Source organism: Sciurus carolinensis, chromosome 3 (genome assembly GCF_902686445.1).
Source record: "Sciurus carolinensis chromosome 3, mSciCar1.2, whole genome shotgun sequence".
Lineage (NCBI taxonomy): Eukaryota > Metazoa > Chordata > Mammalia > Rodentia > Sciuridae > Sciurus > Sciurus carolinensis.
This window is the reverse complement of record NC_062215.1, coordinates 65,325,197-65,342,071: the sequence shown is the minus strand read 5'-3', so window position 1 is coordinate 65,342,071 and position 16,875 is coordinate 65,325,197. Positions and strand designations below refer to the sequence as shown.

Sequence of the window (16,875 nt, the reverse complement as noted above, 5' to 3'; positions counted from 1 at the left end):
GGACCAGGGTGAGATTCTCTGGAAACCTCCTCAGGACCCCCAATAAAATTGAAAGGCAGCTGGGGCTGTAGCTCAGTGGCAGAGCACTTGCCTAGCAAATGTGAGGCCCTGGGTTCAATCCTCAGCACCACATAAAAATGAAATAAAATAAAGGCATTCTGTTCACCTACAACTACAAAAAATTTTTAAAAAAAACCAAAAACCAGGGAGGCAGGAGGGGCGTGCTGTCCTCTCCTGCCTGAGAGCACCCACTTTCTCCCTTGAGAGTGTCCCCTTTCCCCCTTTCCTATCCCTTCTAAGAAACTCATGTGTGTTACTCTGAGTGACCTGCGTGATATCTTTCTGGCATGACTGCAAGAATCAGGAATTGAAGGGGGGTCTCCGTGCTGCCTCAGTTGTACGAAGGCCCCAGCCCTGTCACATGGCCCCAGGCCTGCGACCCAGCACCTACCTTCCTTTCTGCAGACCCGCTCCCTCTGGCTCCTCCCTGTTGGATAACCGCCAAATTGCTTTGGTTTCTATTTCCTTGTTACGTCCCGCCTGTGCAGAGCACTGCCCGGCGGCTGTGAAAGGCAGTGGTGGCCACGGAGGTGGTGGAGAAATGGCTTTCTGCGGAGCCCAGCCTCCCTACCTGAGCCCGGTGAGTATCAGGGAGTGGTTTCAGGACTGTCCCCAGAGAAGCTGACTGCCACAGCCCTGGAGAGGCAACTCTGGATCTCCCAGGAAACAGCTGGGTGGTGGGTGGGTCGGGGGGCATCCAAAAAGCATGAGATGGACGGAAATGCCTGATTCAGCTCCTGTTCCATGCCAGTCTCATCTGTGCCTCTTGGGACCAGAGGGTGATAATCACCATGGTCCACGCATTTGACAGATACTCTGAGCTCCCGCTGGGTGCCTGCTCCATTTGAGGTGCTTGGGATAGACAGGCCTAGTAGCTTCTAGAAGGGTGATGGTTAGGGTAATGGGGATGCCAGCGGGCTTCTGGGAGATTAACCACCCTCACTCATAGTAGTTAAAGCACTTACTCTGGAGAGGACCTCCCTGGTTTGGTAGTTCACTAGCTGAGTGATCTTAGGCAAGGTCCTTTCTCTGGGCCTCAGTTTCTACATCTGTGAAATGGGAACCCCCTCGACCCTCCCCCACATCCTAAGGTCGAGTCAGGACTGAGTGAGATAGCACATTTGAGCACTTCCTGGCACACTGTAGGTGCTTTTGGAGTGTTCAGTGTTATTAGGAGTCAGGGGGCACTGAGGGGGTATCTGTGCTCTGAGGACTGAGTCGGAGGTCACAGGCATGGGAGTGTCCAGGAGTCTGCAAAGGGCAGCCTTGGAGGTGAGGCAGAGGCGGACTGTCCATGTGGGCTGCAGAGAGCCTCCCACACCTTTCTCCAACCCGTCTGTAGGTGGCCTTGTTTGAACCCTGTAAGGTTTATTATCCCCACTTTATATATGGAAAAACGGAGGCTCCAAGAGGTTGAGGGACTTGCCAAATGTCTCCGGAAGGGAAATGTCAGAAAAAGAAGGGGAGTCCACAGAGGGAGAGACCGATCCTGGGAAGCAGGAACGCTGCAGCCCTGGGCCCAGGAGCCTTCCAAGGTGGTTGTGTCCTGGGTCAGACCGGGGACATTGGGCTGACAGAGCTCTTCCCACAGGTAAGGGCTGAGGGGGTCGCAGCAGGGGCCAAGTGTGGGCTGGCGGCTCAGGCCTCCCATTTGAGCCCACGGCAGCCGAGGCCTGGGACCTGGTCTGACCTTCTCAGCGGTGGCCAATGCTGCCCGCGTCCCTCGGCCGCCCTATGGGGGCTGCTGGGGTGGGGCCTGCAGGGTCAGAACAGTTCCCCACAGCATGTACGCCCCCTCGCCGATTCGCCATCACACGGGAAATTACACACATTTATTATTCTGATGATTAGCTTTTATTTGGATTTAGCAACGAAAATTCCTGGTTTTCTTTCAAGTCAGAAAGAAAATCCTCCTGCAGGCAAGAGAGAGTTCAAACAGGACTTGGGGTACAGACAAGAACAAGGACGTGAGCAGTCCCTATATATGTGGGGCTGGAGCACCGCCTCACAGGGTGACCTGCTGACCTCTGGTAGTCTGAGACGGGCTTCCTCGCTTCCTCGTAATGCTGACACTGTTGTGCTGAGGAATGGCGCCCGCTGTGAGGGCCTGGCTTGGGAACCCTGCATCTACTGCTAGTCAGCCCTCTCCAAGGGCCAGAGTCTCAGGCAGGCCTGTGAGGCTAGGAATAAGGATGTTCTGTGCTTCATTAGCAGCCTGTGTGGTGAAAGCATGAGTTCTGGGGTTCAAATCCCAACTCTGTCCTTGACCAGCTGTGTGACTTTTGGCAAGTTACTGAACCTTTCTGAGCTTCATTTTGCTCCTCTTTCAAAGTGGCACTAACAATGGGAAATCGCAGGCCTGAAAGGTTGGCTACCCGCACGACCTGAGAACTTCTGGGGTTGCAGGGCCCTTGCTAAAAGTCATGTGCTGCCTCCTGCTGGTGGGCAGCCCCACCGCTGGTGCAGGACTGGGTACCCTCCGATGACGCTGGACCAGCAGCAGGAGGCTGTCCCCACTTTGGTCTATAAGGTCCAGCTCTGCTTTCTGGACTTCCAGACAGAAAGAGGAGGGGAATCTCCAGCCTCAGGAGCAGAGAGCAAGTTCTGGCCCAGCAGAGGGCTCGATTGGCCCTGATGCAAACAGCTGCATTATCAAGACTGAGCCTGAGACAGGGGCTTTCCTTGTGGCATCTCAGCTAACCCTCCCCGAACACAGCCAGGCTGCATTATAGTCCGAGGAGGGACTGGAGCTCGGACAGATCAAGTGACTTACCCAATATCACAACTGCTGGCACAGGGAGCTGGGAAAGGAGCCAAGGCCAGTGGGCCACAAACCCAGCACAAGATGCCACCCTCCCTCCAGCAGGATCGAAAAGCGGCTCCCATTATGTCCTGCTAAGAGCTTTCACTGACAGGGACTGGTCCCAATTCCACAGGAGCCTTAGCTGGTCAGGCCTCAAACCATTTGTTCTCTTACGGTGCTGGAGGTCAGAAATCTAAAATCAAAGTATTGAAAGTCTGAGGTTGTAGCTCAGTGGTGGAGCGCTTGCCTGGCATGTGTGAGGAACCAGGTGATTCCCAGCACTGCAAAGTGTCAGCAGGTCCGTTTCCTTCTGGAGCCCTCAGGGGAGGTGTTCTGCGGCCTTTTCCAGCTTCTAGAGGCTACCTGCATGCTGTGGCTTGCTCAGGGCTCCTGCTTCCATCTGTAAAGCATGCCTTCTTGGGGCGGGGGTGTGGCTCAGTGGTAGAAAGCCTGGTTAGCATGTGCAAGGTTCTGGGTTAGATCCCCACCACCACAAAAAAATAAAAAAGTAAATTAAATTAAATAAGCCATAATCCCAGTGACTTGGGAGACTGAGGCAAGAGGATCTCAAGTTTGAGCCCAGACTCTGCAATTCAGCGGGACTCTGCCCAGAACACTTTCCCCATTTTAAGTTCCTTAACCTAATGACATCTGCAGAGTCACTTTTGCCCCTTCAGGTAACATATTCAGTACTCAGTACCTTGCGGTCAACCAGTGTTATCAGGTTCTCCTGAAGTTTTTCAGAGATAGTTTATTGGTAATAAGTCAACGTTTGCACGCCGTTCCTCGGCACCCATTTTTTATACAGATGGCGTCACTCCACATCAGTGCTCAGAGTTCCCTCCTTTTTCTTTTTAAGGCTACATTGAATCTATCATTTGGAAATAGGATAATTTATTTCAACGTTTTCCTGTTGTCCTTTTAGGATCTCTCCAATCCTTTGCTGTTATAAAGAGGAAATGAATACCCTTGCTTATTTGTTGACACTCAAAACAATCATTTTCCAGAATTTGGGGACACCATTTAAAACATTTTGAAATCTCACAAACCTTTTTTTTTAGAAACTGTCACCTTAGAGATTAAGGTCCTCTGTGCTGCCCCATGATCTCTACCTTTCTTCCCCCCCACAGGGCTTCTCTGTCTTACCCCCAAGAGCCACCGAACCCTGTTTTCTCTTCCTTTTTTCTTTTTCTTTCTAATCCTGGGAATTGAATCCAGAGCCTCACACGTGCTAGGCAAGTGCTCTGTCACTGAACTATCTCTCCAGGCTCTTTTTATCTTATTTTAAGACAGGATCTCAATAAGTCACTGAGGCTGGCCTCAAACTTGAGATCCCCCCGTCTCAGCCTCCTGAGTCACTGGGATTACAGGCATGCACCACCATGCCTGGAAGCTTTCTGTTCTTCACACCTCAGTGTGAATAAGCTTCCATGAAGGGTGTGGCTTCCCAGCATGCTGTGTTTTAAGTGTTATCTCTTATGATAGATAAAAAGCTCTGGTGAGAATGTCAGGCTTCTGCAAACAGGGGAGGGAGGTATTTTCCAATACCCTGGAAAATGCTTCCTCTCACACTGTCATGCAAGGTCAGCTGCCGGTCAATACCCTTCAAATCCATGCATGCCATGCTGGTCCATAACTATTAGGCTGACTCTACTTCACGGACAGGGGTGACAGCGAACTCCGAGACACAGAGAAGTTGTGATTTGCTCAAGATCACTAAAGTACGTAATGATGAGTTCAGACCTGTCCTGAGCGGCAACAAGAGACACCTTCCTGAGATGTCCTTTGGCAGTAGCATCTGCCTGGGGTCTGGGCCCAGTGCTGGGGCCAGCCCTCAGTTGGATGGGCTTCTGTAGGTTCCACATTGTCATTGACTGCAGGACACAGGCCAGAAAGAAGTGTCAGTGGGCTGGACTTGGCGACTGGTGCTTTTTGGTTGAGCTACAGTGTTTGTTTCACTTGCTAACAAAGAAAATTCAAATCCGCAGTGCAAACAGCATTAGGGCAATCCACGCCCTTCCCCAGCCCCCGCCCCCCACAGCTGATGAACTTTGCCCTATCTCGCTTCCTCCCTGCCTTGGCCCACTTCCCTTTCCACCCTTGGGTTACTCTGAAGCAGATCCAGAGAGCATTTCCTTGCTATAGGAACGCACACATCCTTTATGGAGAACTCTTTCCCCTAGGAATGAAAATGTTTACTCAAAAGATAATAATAAATCTATATTTCGGGCTTACTCTTTAAAATTCAGAAACCCCGCCAACACTGAGCCTGGGTGGCAGTCATTAGTTAGAGCTGAGTGGACGCTGCCACGTCGGATGAGGGGTGTGAGGTCCCCTCTGCCCCAGTCTCCACCACTCCCTCTTGGGGCTCATATGCATCTCAGCCCCTGCTCCCATAAACAACTAATTTTTGCAGGGAATTGACCTACAGGAGATGGTAGAGTAGACAGTATGAAAACCACCCAGGAGACAGGACCGCGCTTGAATGCAGGTGGCAGAGCCATAGCGGACAACAGGCATCCCAGAAGTATGCTTTGGAAGTCACCTATTTGGGAATTTTGCCCAGAGAGAAGGCGGCAGGGTGAGGATGAGGGTGGCAGAGAGGCACCTACGATGTGCCAGTGTTCTCCCTGGACTTTTTCTCACTGCTGACGGAGTGAGGGGTGGGGCCCGTCTCTATTGTGCGGAGGAGGAAACTGAGGCAAAGATCTCAATAAGCCTCCCTAGCCACTGAGGGCTGGGGCAGCAGGGGTCGGCTCGGCTGCTACTAAAGCTTGGCTGCTTCTGCATCCGAAAGGCCCTCCTTATGGCGGGTTCCTGGGTAGTCACTTCCTCTCACACTGTCATGCAAGGTCAGCTGCCAGTCATGTCCTCTCGGAGTCCAGTGGTGTCCTTCTCATGACTTTGGAATGTCCGTAACTAACCACATGGCTTCCGCCTCTGCAGATCTCTCTGAGGTTGGGACCCTACCGGTTCCATTCACGGCCACATCCCCAGGCCCTAGCACGGGGCTCTCACACCCAGGCGAATGCCAGCCAACTGATGTCCCCACGTCTTCTTCCTGCAGATCGTCCCCTTTTCTGGGATAATCCAAGGAGGTCTCCAGGAGGGACTCCAGATCACTGTCCAGGGGACCGTTCTTCACTCCTTTGAAAACAGGTATAGACATGGTGCTGCTGTGGTCTCCAGCCCCGTCCCTTAGCCACCACAGGTGCTGAACCTGGAGGGCCGGGCCCTGCCCACATTTCCCACACCACTGTGCATGGGTGCCATCAGCATAGACTCCAGGGCTCCCTGCTCCAGAGAACTCAGTAAGGAGGGAAGTGACCCAGAGGTGCAAAAGCAGAACTCCTTTTATTCCGGTGCTGGCTGCGCTGTCTACTTTGGAGCCCTCTTTCTGTGGATGTGTGGAAATATTTAAAGTTCCCATCAGAAGTAATTTGGTCTCTTTCAGTTTTAAAGTATTTTTTGGAAAATACTAAGTCAGCCAAAATGCCCATCAGTGCTGTTTCCCCCCCTCCTCAGTGAAGTGGGGCTGTCTGGGAAGGGGGAAGAACTCATATGTCCTTTCAGGCTGGAGGGATCTCTGACCCTTACACAGGCCTGGCTGACCTCTGCTGAGCTACCCTGTCTGGGTGGTGCAGAGGTGTGTGGCCTTTATCAGGTTTGGTTGCGGGTCTACATGGCAGCTGCCTGCTGAAGTCCTCAGTGCCTACAGAAGCCCCTCTTGGGTTCAGGCATCTGTCTCAATCCCAGAACCCTGTCATCACCTTACATGGGGCACTAGGACCTTCTGGATCCTCTTCACACTGAGGTCTTGGCTTGGCAATCTGGATTTGAATTGACTTCCTCCACCATTACCATCGCTCCAGGGGGACATGGCCATGTGGCCATGGGACTTCTCCAGGAGCCCTGGGAAGTCCCTCAGAAGACTCCCCCAAAGCCCTGCCCTGGATTTCGACCCCTTTCTCTCTCCTCTCACTCGCCTGACCCTCCTCCAGCACAAGGAGGAACTCCTACTTCTGCCTTGTCTCTAAGAGACTGTCCCTCCTGGTCTGTGCCTCTGCCTTGGGAACTTTTGCTCTCTCCCTTCCCTGGAGCAGGAATTTTCAAAAGATTTCTGAAGTTGGAGAGCTGCCAAGGGAGAAATACATCCAGAGATATTTCGAATCAATATTCTCCATCAAAAGAGAAATGACTTTCATTTTGTGACTCCAGGTGGTTCTTAGCACTCCTGGAGATAGGGCTAACAGGGATGGGACTGGTTCTGGGCCCTCTGTGAGTTCACAGAGCAACCTGACTTGAAGGATGAGGTCAGTGCTCAGCTGGTCAGAATGTTCCAGAACGTGCCCTCTTCCAACAGAAATCAAATGGGCTCTACAGGAACTTAAAAGGCTGTCACTGGGGTATGGTGCAGTGCTGGGCACCATGAGGGACAGAGAGGACAGAAAACCAGGGCCCTGCCCTGAACTCTGGGTGGGCTGGGAGAACAGAGAGACCAACGCAGCAGGCAGAAGCTACGTTCATGTAGAGTTTGGGAGGGAGAGGCCCCAGCGGACAACCTGAGAGTTGAACTTGGTCTCAGGGTCTGGATATGACAGGGAAAAGCAGAGCCATAATGAGCCCCCTTGTGAACGAGTTGCCCTGGAAGGTTCTTTGGTTTATAATTGCTCCAGCTGTGCCCCAGAGGGAAGCTTCCGTGACGAGGGGCTTCATCCCCAAAGAGAGGGGTGAACATGCACTGGGGCTTCCTGAACATGCCCTCACTCAGTCGTCCCTTCCTGATTCTGGCAACCTGAGGACAGTGTCCGGGGGTCTGAGGCCCAGTTCACTTGACCTCAGGGTCACCACTTCCATACCTTATGTGTTCCCCCAAACACACACCAATATCCAGTGAGCACCAGACTCCACAAAACTTCACACAGTGGATTTTTCGTGCTGGATAGCTCGTATTTATCCCACGCTTCTTCTTTTAGACATTGTCATTGTATGTGTCTGCCCACTGATTTCAAATGATCTTTAAATTTGTTCTTTTCTTTGCCAGTTGAACCGGTGCAGCTGGCTTCCAACACCAGCCCCGGGAGTGTCCCCTTGGCACCGAGCCTCTCCCTTCTAGGTGTACTTAATGCTCCCCATCTTTCACATTCGTTTGTAATTAGTTCCCAAGACCCAGGCTTGCTGCCAATGCCAGCTCTTTCCCTTACCCATTTTCTACTTACTTTTCTAGAAAATCATTCTAGAACAGTAACATGCAATAATTGCATGACAACATATTAAATCCAAATTAGATGAACAACAACAAAAGATGCCAACAGATTCGTGTCCACCATGCAGGTTATATGCAAAGAAGTCCATGGTGCCAGGCCCTTGGGTTCTGATGTTGGCAATGACCGTGCCGCGGAAGACTTTGGTTTCCCTCTGCCTAGGTTTGCTGTGAACCTGCAGACTGGCTTCAGTGACAAAGACATCGCTCTCCACTTCAACCCTCGGTTTGAAGAGGGAGGGTATGTGGTCTGCAACACGAAGCAGAGAGGATGCTGGGGGCCTGAGGAGAGGAAGATGCAGATGCCCTTCCAGAAGGGGAAGCCCTTTGAGCTCTGCTTCCTGGTGCAGAGCTCAGAGTTCAAGGTAAGCGGGAATCCCTCTCCCTGTCCCTGCAGGCTTGGTGAACAGCTTTTAAATAATCACACTGATTGAGATCAAGCCAGAGCGACACCACTACACAGATCACAGGACTGTGACTTTCTAGATCATCACCTGTGGCTACTGGTCTCCATGCATGGGTTCACCTGCATCTGCAAGTGCACCTGTTGCTTCTTTTACTGTGAAAATAAGAACTAGTTATGTCACCATGGTGTTTTGGGGGGCTCCTGTCTTTAAAGCTCAAGTTAATCCCATTCCCCTGTGGTAGTCATTTCTCCACTTCTGGTAACATATCTCTTTTGGCAGCCTTGTTCCAGACTTTATCCAGGTTCTGGTAGCCTGTGGTTTTGTAAGTCCCTGCAAATTACCTTTGCAGGCAGAGCAGTGTGTCTGGGCTTGGGAACCCAGGCCGGGTGAGAATGTTCTTTCTGTGCTGTGTGACATGGGGTTCCCTGCTTAGTGTGCGACCTGGGATCCATTCTCTCTCCCCATGAGCATTTTTATGCATATTTAAAAGATACCCTGGGTGAGCTGTCACCAGAAAAACGAACCAGCTGTAATAAACAAACAACTGCTGGAACACAAAGCCAACAACTGGAGACTGGGGTCGGAGGCATTTGACCCACGTGTTCCTGACACTGGCACAGCCCTGAGGGCCGCTGATGCCCCCGCGGAGGGGGGCTGGCTATGAAAAGCAGGCTCAGGCCTTCCTTTCCAGAAGCGGGGCTCCAGGAGCTCGGCCGTGCTCCTGCCCTGGCCTGGACTCCTCCCTGGAACGCGCTCTCTTTTGCCAGGTGATGGTGAACAAGAACTTCTTTGTGCAGTACGCACACCGTGTCCCCTTCCATCGCGTGGACACCATCTCCATCACTGGGCCTTTGCAGCTGTCCTACATCAACTTCCAGGTCAGACCGAACAACTGGCACCCATGTGGGCTGGGGTACAGGGCCCCATCTGGCTGTCTAGACTCAGTGGGCCCAAAGGTACCAGCCAATCTCCTCCCCAGGTGGCTTTGGGCACATGCTGATTGGGGAACCAACCAGTCCCAATGTTTGTCTCCCCCCTCCTCTGTCACTCTGCCTGGCCTGTGTTGCTGTCTCTGTCTGAAGTACCTGCTTTGTTCTCCCAGACCCTGCAGTCTCTCCTCTGTCTGTCACTCTCTATTTCCACCCTGGTTAGCAGAACTGGAGGTTCCAGAAAGAAGCAAGCAGAATCTGGTTCAAATCCCCAGCTCTTGCCATCTCACTATCTGTGGGGGAGCAACTTCACTCCCAGCCTTGGTTTCCTCATCTGTAGAATGGGCACAGTCATTGACATGGGGTTGTGTGGCTCCATGCTACCATATATGTCAGAGGGCACAACTCTACAGCCCATGTCTTCATCTCTGTTTTAAAATATGTAAAAGCCAAGGAGACATCATGCGAAGAATGGGAAGGTTGGGGTATGCTGGGCCTATAGTAGCTCCTCAATAAATAAGAGCTCCTTTCCCTGGGAGCCTCATCCCTCACATTCTCTCCCTCCCTGACTCTCTTCCTGGCAGGGGAAGGACAGAGAGAGGGCGAGGGAGGGACTGCCCACCTGCCCTTACTCACCCAGCTACCCCTTTCCTCGAGCTCGACCCGCCTGGTCCTGAGCTGGCCTCTGTGTGCCTGGCGGCTCCTCCCGCCCCGACTGCTCCTCTTCCTTGGCTCCATGGACGCGCCGCATCAACCCGTGGTGCCTTTTGTTTTAACAGAGGTCTCCCGTCCAGCCGGCCTCATCCTCGATGCAATTCTCCCAGCCTGTTCGTTTCCCACCAAAACACAGGGTGCGCAAACCAAAAGTGAGTTAAAGACGGAGGCCCCGGGAGGCTGAGCAGATAGCAGGAAGGACACAGGGCCCACAGGCCACTCCAGCGCGTCACACCCGCTCAGGATTCCCCGTCTGCCTCTGCCGGGCGCCCAGAGCCGGGAGACCCTGGATTTCTACCCCCTTCCAGGGTGCCCACATCTCTCCCTCCCCAAAGCCTGCGCTGTGGTCCAGGCCACAGTGACCCCTCACTGTGACCACTACGGTCTAGTTCCTCACACCCACTTGCCTTCCGGTAGCACATCCCATCTCCTCCCTCCTGACTCGAAACCTCAGGCTCTTCTGAATAAAGCCCCAGGTCCCCAGAAGAGCGCAGCAGAATTTTCCCGGGATCCGTCTGGCCCCACCTTCCTGCCTCCAGCCCAGTCCACTCATGAAGTGTGTGCAGCCTCTGCTGCTACCTCGAGGCCTCTTGGGCCACCATGCTTTTGCCCGTGCTGTTCCCACTGCCGAAACCACCATCTGCCCGTCTCACCCCAGCAAACTCCTAATCGCATGCACTGTGATTCTCTGCCTAGGTGTCACTCCTCCAGGGAGTTTTCCTGTCTGGAAGACCGTCAGATGCTCCCCTCTGTGTCCCCATGACCTTTGTCCATATCTGTGCCTTGTAGTCGCCATGTCCTGTTATAACCATGCTTGTGTGTCTGTCCCCGTCACTACACGACCTCCTTCCCTGTGCCCACAAGCCCCCGGAGCGCTGGCATTGTGGTACCATTATTTGTGCACTGGCACCTTGCACAGTGCCTGACATGAACAGGGACACAAGAAATGAATATGGGCTCTGGTTCCCACAGCCAAGGGGAGTAGAAAGCAAACCAGGGCAAGAGTGACCTGGGAGGGGCAGGATCTGGGACAGGAAGGTGAGTAGCCCTTCCCCTGGCCACTTGAACAGTGAGGGGAGGGGTCCGTGCTCTGTCTACTCAGCCTTCCCATGGACCACGATGACATGGATGTCACACTACTTGCCTCCCATCACACTAAATACAGGGCTGGTCAAGCTCCAGGAAACATTTGCAGAGCAACCCAGATTTGGCCCTGGCCTGGGGAGGATATAGGGTGTGGTGGATCCAGTCAGGCAGATGGGGTGCCATCTTGGATTTTCTCACTTGCTACCTGGGCCAGCCTGGGCAAGTTGCTTTGCCTTTCTGAAGCTCCAGGCCTAGTGAAACAGGAGTTAAGGATGCCTCCCTTACTGGAAAATGAGAAGAAACCCAGTGCACAGCTCACAAAGAGGCCTTCTACAAATGCTGTGTTTCACCTGATGGGTGGAAGAGGGCATCAGCTGTTGCCTCTAGGGACTCAGGGAAGCAATATGGTCTGTGTTGGACCCATCTGGGGAAGCCAAGGGGACATCCCTCTTCCCCAACCCTGAGATCTCGTGCACCTCAGGGTGAGAATCTGATGCCACAGGCTTAGGAAAGGAGGCGGAGGGAGGTGAGAGTTGAGAAGTCATTTCTGACCGCAAGAAGCCCCCCTGGAGGTAGGCAGCTGTGTCTCCCCCCACGTGGAACCAGCCATCGTTTTGAGTTTTCTTGTCCTTTCAGCCTCCAGGCATTTGGCCTCCAAACTCGGCTCCCATGGTAAGTCTCCTGCTCTCTCTTCCAGTTCTCTTCATTTTCGTTCTTCCTGTGGGTTAAAGGGAGGAGGTGTGGCCCGGTCCATCTGCCTGGCCTCCGGGATGCGGTGTGGAGACCTGAGGTTATGACTGACTGACTGATGCAACAGGAAACAACCTGGATGGCCACTTGTCTGCTGAAGGCCCCAGCATCTTGCGGGCAACCTCAGAGGCCTCACATTCCCCTCTCCTGCTTGCAAAGTGCAGCTGCGCAGAGGGAAATTCCCCTGAGGGGAAAGTGGGGCCAGAGGCTTCTTTGGAGCTCTAACCTTTGGCCCCCACATTCCCTTGAGCTTAGAAACCACTCTATTCACCCCCTCTGAACCCCGATTATAGCTCAAAGTTGACCCTCTTAGGAGTGTGTGTGTGTGTGTGTGCGTGTGCGTGTGTGTGTGTGTTGGTGTCCACTGGTGGCAGGTGGTGGCATTCACACTAGTGGGAGCTGGTTGAGACTTGGTTTCTTTCTTCCAGACTCAAACTGTCATCCACACAGTGCACAGCGCCCCAGGACAGATGTTCCCTGTAAGTCTAAAAATTCCTTTTTAGCTCACAGCCCCGTGGCTTCCCTCTTCAGCATCAGCAGAATTCCCTAGAGTCCCAGAACTGGTTTAGCAAGTCCCAAAGTAGTTTAGCAAGGAGGATGGGGACAGATGGGGCTAAGCCTCCTGGTCAGCAGACCTACAGCTAAAACTCCTTGGGACAGTGGAGATTCTGGAATGGTCATCAAAGAAACAGGTCCGCTAGGAATCAGAAGGGAAATGGTTCTTTCTGTTACTGAGAGATGGGAGGGTGGTGCCCCAGCTCCTGGATATGAGGTTCCTGGACTTGGAACCTGAGGACAAGTCTCTGCAGTGTCACTACTGATCACAGGCTGGACTTTTCTCCTTCTCCAGTCATTGCAAATCAGGTGGGAGCCTGGAGTGAGAGGGGCTTCCTTGGAGGTGCTGAGAGAAAGGTATCCATAATGGGGTCCAGGAACACAGCAGGAAGTTTCAGGTGCTGATGGGCATGGCAGGCGAGTGACAGAATTCAAGAACTGAGCCCTCACAATGCGGTCATGCTGAGCGGACTCCAGAGTGTGTGGGTATGTGTGTGTGTTTGCACCTGCATGTCCATGTTGAATTTCCTGGTTTCCTTTCAACAGAATCCTGGAATCCCGCCTATGGTGTACCCCAACCCAACCTATGTAAGTAGGTTTTGGAGAAGGCAGGAGATTCCATTTGTGTTGGGAAGGAGGGAGGGGAAAGGCTCCTGGGGATGATCCTCTGACTTGCATAATGAAAGACCATCCATTGTCAAGTTGAGATTTTAAAAGCATCCATGCAAATTAGAAGACTGTCCAAAGGAAGCTTTCAATTTTAAAGTGGTCTCTCCAGTGTGAGCAAATTATATGACCTTCCCTTTCTGCCCCAAGAATCCTTTTGTGTTGGCCAAAGTTCCTTTTGTGACAGTGTAAGCCCACTATCTTCTGGAAGGCTGAAAAGTTTTCTTTACTGAGCCATATAAAGAAGTCCTAGGGCTCCTTCTGGAAGATGTCCTGCTCACAGACATGGTTCTAGACTTTGCTGACCTGTGGAAATTGGTCCAGAGTTCCCTGAGGCAGTGGTGGCTCTCTGGCTGCTGCTGGCTGACATGTCCCCACCCTCCCAACAGCCGATGCCTTTCTTCACCAGCATACCGGGTGGGCTGTACCCATCCAAGTCCATCATCGTGTCAGGCACTGTCCTGCCAAGTGCTAAAAGGTAAGACAGGGCCTCCAGGGCTCTCAGGAAACAGAATGAGACCCCCAAGGGCTTCTGGCCATCTCCCTGGCTCCAGACAGGTTGGGCATTGAGGGGAGGGGCTGGGGCCCAGAGCTCTGTGGATAGAGAGGGTCCATGTGAGTTGCCCACCCCAGGTTCCACATTAACCTGCGCTCTGGGAGTGACATCGCCTTCCACCTGAACCCCCGTTTTGATGAGAACGTTGTGGTCCGCAACACCCAGATCAACAGCTCTTGGGGGTCTGAGGAGCGAAGCCTGCCCAGAAAAATGCCCTTCACTCGAGGCACCAGCTTCTCGGTAAGGTGCTGTGGCCTGGAGCTCAGAGAGGCTCATGGGGTGCAAGAGGAGATGGGGTGGAGGAAGTCTGGGGCCACCTGGAGCAGGATGAGGGCTGATGCCCAGAGAAATGAGAATGTTTGACAGGCTATTATTTTTATGGTTACTGCTCCCCCCCCCCCCCCCCCCCGCGCCCCTGCAGCAGGTATCAGTGTGTGCTTTCACATATGAGCAAACAAACTCACAAGGACAGGGAGGTTACTTGCCAGAGGTCACATGGCCAATCTGTGCCAAGTGGAACCCAAGAATGAGACACGGTCCGTTTACTCACATATTCATTCAGCAATCACTGGTTGACTATCTTATAGGGCCTACTTTGTAGGAAGTACCCCACTGGCTGTGGGTGCAGCCACAAAGCCGATGGACAGGGTCCTGCCCCCACGGAGTTCACAGTCTAGGCCGGGAGGAACAAGGAAACTGTGCATGAACGGATCATTGCAGAAAGGGAAACTCAACACTGGACTGGGGGGAGCCCTGTGAGGGAGTGGGGGGTGGGGTGGGGGCTGCTCCTGCCTTGTGAGAGGCGAGTGGGCCCATCTGGAGCAGCGAGGCCAGGGGCTGCAGGGTGGAGAGCCAGGGCAAGAGAGGTGTGGGCATAGCTGGAGGGCTGGCCACCCAGAGGGGGCCTCTCTACCCTGACCATGCAGTCCAATCACTTAGAGAGCTTAAAAAGAAAAATCAATGTCGGGGCCCCCACCCCAAGCCAATTTGGACCAATATGGGCCTCCATATTTTTAAGATGCGCCCTAGGTAGTACACTCTGCAATCAGGGTTGAAAATGACTGGCATGGGGCTTTGTGGGCCATGAAAGGAGCTTGGATTTTAATACAATGAGAAGCCATTGGAGCGTTTCCAGCCTGGGAACAATGAACTGATTTGTAGATAGCTCTGAGACCTTGGGTGACACAGTGCTCAGCGGCTCAGTTTCCTCCTCTATAAAATGGAGTAATAATAATGGAGACCTCATAGAGCTGTAAGAACGGAATGAGAACACAACTGGGGCATGCTTAGGGCAGTGCCCAGCACACAGCAAGAGTGGCGTGCTCGCCATCGCCATGGGGTGAAGGGCTTTTGACCTTTGTTCTCTGCCTGCCTCTCGGAGAGGTCTCTGGCTGTAAAGGATGTTAGGAGGCACTGCAGGAGTCCAGGCCCAGAGCACTGAGGACACAGATGGCACAAGACAGTATTCTTGTTCCAACTGGAGGGTGAGGGTGGGGTGAGGGGCGTGGCCTGGGGAGGCAGTTGGCTCAACTGGGAGGGGGTCGGGGAAGGCTGGGGTTCCAGAGGGTGAGAGGAAGTAGGGAAGGCGTGCAGGGTGGGAACAGCATTCCAAGCTTGGAACAGCATATGCTAAAGTACCAGGGAAGGAGAGCACATGAATGGTTATTGATCTTTCAGTGTGGCCAGAATGCAGGTGGGGGGCTTATTAATGGCCAAGGCAGGAGGGCGGGAAAGAGGGAGATACAAGCCTGCATTTAGGGCTGCTGATTTTCCAAGTGGAAACAGCATGGCCTCTCTACCCAGGTATGGATCATGTGTGAAAGTCACTGCCTCAGGGTGGCCGTGGATGGTCAACACCTGTTTGAATACTTCCACCGCATGAAGAACCTGCCGGCCATCAATAACCTGGAAGTGGCAGGTGACGTCCAGCTGACCCACGTGCAGACATAGGTGGGCTCCCTGGCCTGAGGATGATGACTGGGACGTGGTGCTGAGTTTCCTCCTCATCTTCACTCCCCTGTCTCAGCCCTGGTCCCCCAAATCCTACTGTCCAAGAAGAGAGGCATGCCAGGTGTTCAGTACAGGTGAAGCTGTGTCACTCCCCTCGGCAGAGAGGGAGGTTCCTGAGCCTTCCGAGTGCCTAGCCCAGGCCTACGCTGAATGTGGCGTTCAACCACATTCCTGTCCTGGGCTCAACTCCAGTCCCCAGCCAGAGCTCCGTACTCCCAGCAGTGAGGGGACCGCCTCGGCCCCACCCCTTTCTCAGATAACCTCGTTCCCTCTCAACCTGCACCCTGCTTGGCCCCCCACCCCTCCAGGAAGCTACCCTGATTACATCCCACTGTCTTCCACCTATTTTCTTAGCAGGGTCTCTCCCCTTTCCCCAAAATAAAGAAATTGAAATAAAAATGCTTGCTGGCACATGCATGTGGGAAGCCCATGGCTTACTAAATGTGTCTGGAGACATGGGGGATTCTGTGGAGTTGGTGGTCCCTGCCGAGGGGAGCGGGAGAGACAGTGTGGGCTCCTTTGGGAGCCTGGCATCCACACCTACTCTCAGTGAGCCCCTTGCAAGCCTCATGAGAGTGCTGGAGAGAGCAGGCTGGGCCTGGGTTTCTTGTGCAGGGCTCCCTGGATCTTGGTAGCTGGGTGAACCCTGGATACAGCCCCATGCTTCAGAGATGGAGGAAGGGCCAGGACGGAGCCCACGGGGGCTGTGGCGGGGCCTTATCAGAACCTTGTGCCTGAGTGGGAGCAGGAGGCAGGTGTGATGAGAAGCTGACTCCGAAGTTGTCCCGGCATTGGGGTCAGGACATGCAAGAGGAAAGTGGCTTAGTGTTCAGGGATCAGTCAGTCGCTAGGCAGCATAAGGGAGCCCAGCATTGTATCCACGTGATGCCAATGTACTCTGCTCACTCCTCAGGAGCCAGGGTGGGACTTAAAGAGAGCTCAGACCAGCAGCATGGACATGACCAAGGAGTGGTTAGAAATACAGCACCTTGGCCAGGCACAGTGGCGCACACCTGTAATCCCAGTGGCTTGGGAGGCTGAGGCAGGAGGATTTCGAGTTCAAAGCCAGCCTCAGC

The 16,875-nt window shown here is 53.3% G+C and overlaps 1 protein-coding gene across 3 annotated transcripts; it reads left to right on the top strand.

Moving 5' to 3' along the window:
* The first annotated feature begins 539 nt into the window (after window positions 1-539).
* Window positions 540-16,215, top strand: Lgals9 (galectin 9). 3 transcript variants are annotated; one of them, XM_047547087.1, is made up of 11 exons: window positions 540-640; window positions 5,931-6,022; window positions 8,290-8,491; window positions 9,301-9,411; window positions 10,242-10,328; window positions 11,899-11,934; window positions 12,441-12,491; window positions 13,114-13,155; window positions 13,623-13,711; window positions 13,867-14,029; window positions 15,593-16,215. In XM_047547087.1, the coding sequence occupies exons 1-11, from the start codon at window positions 602-604 to the stop codon at window positions 15,737-15,739; spliced, it is 1,059 nt and encodes a 352-aa protein (XP_047403043.1). In that variant the 5' UTR covers window positions 540-601; the 3' UTR covers window positions 15,740-16,215. The 3 variants fall into 3 exon arrangements, with proteins under 3 accessions (XP_047403043.1, XP_047403044.1, XP_047403046.1); XM_047547088.1 differs by lacking the exon at window positions 10,242-10,328; XM_047547090.1 differs by lacking the exons at window positions 10,242-10,328; window positions 13,867-14,029.
* The last annotated feature ends 660 nt before the right edge of the window (window positions 16,216-16,875 follow it).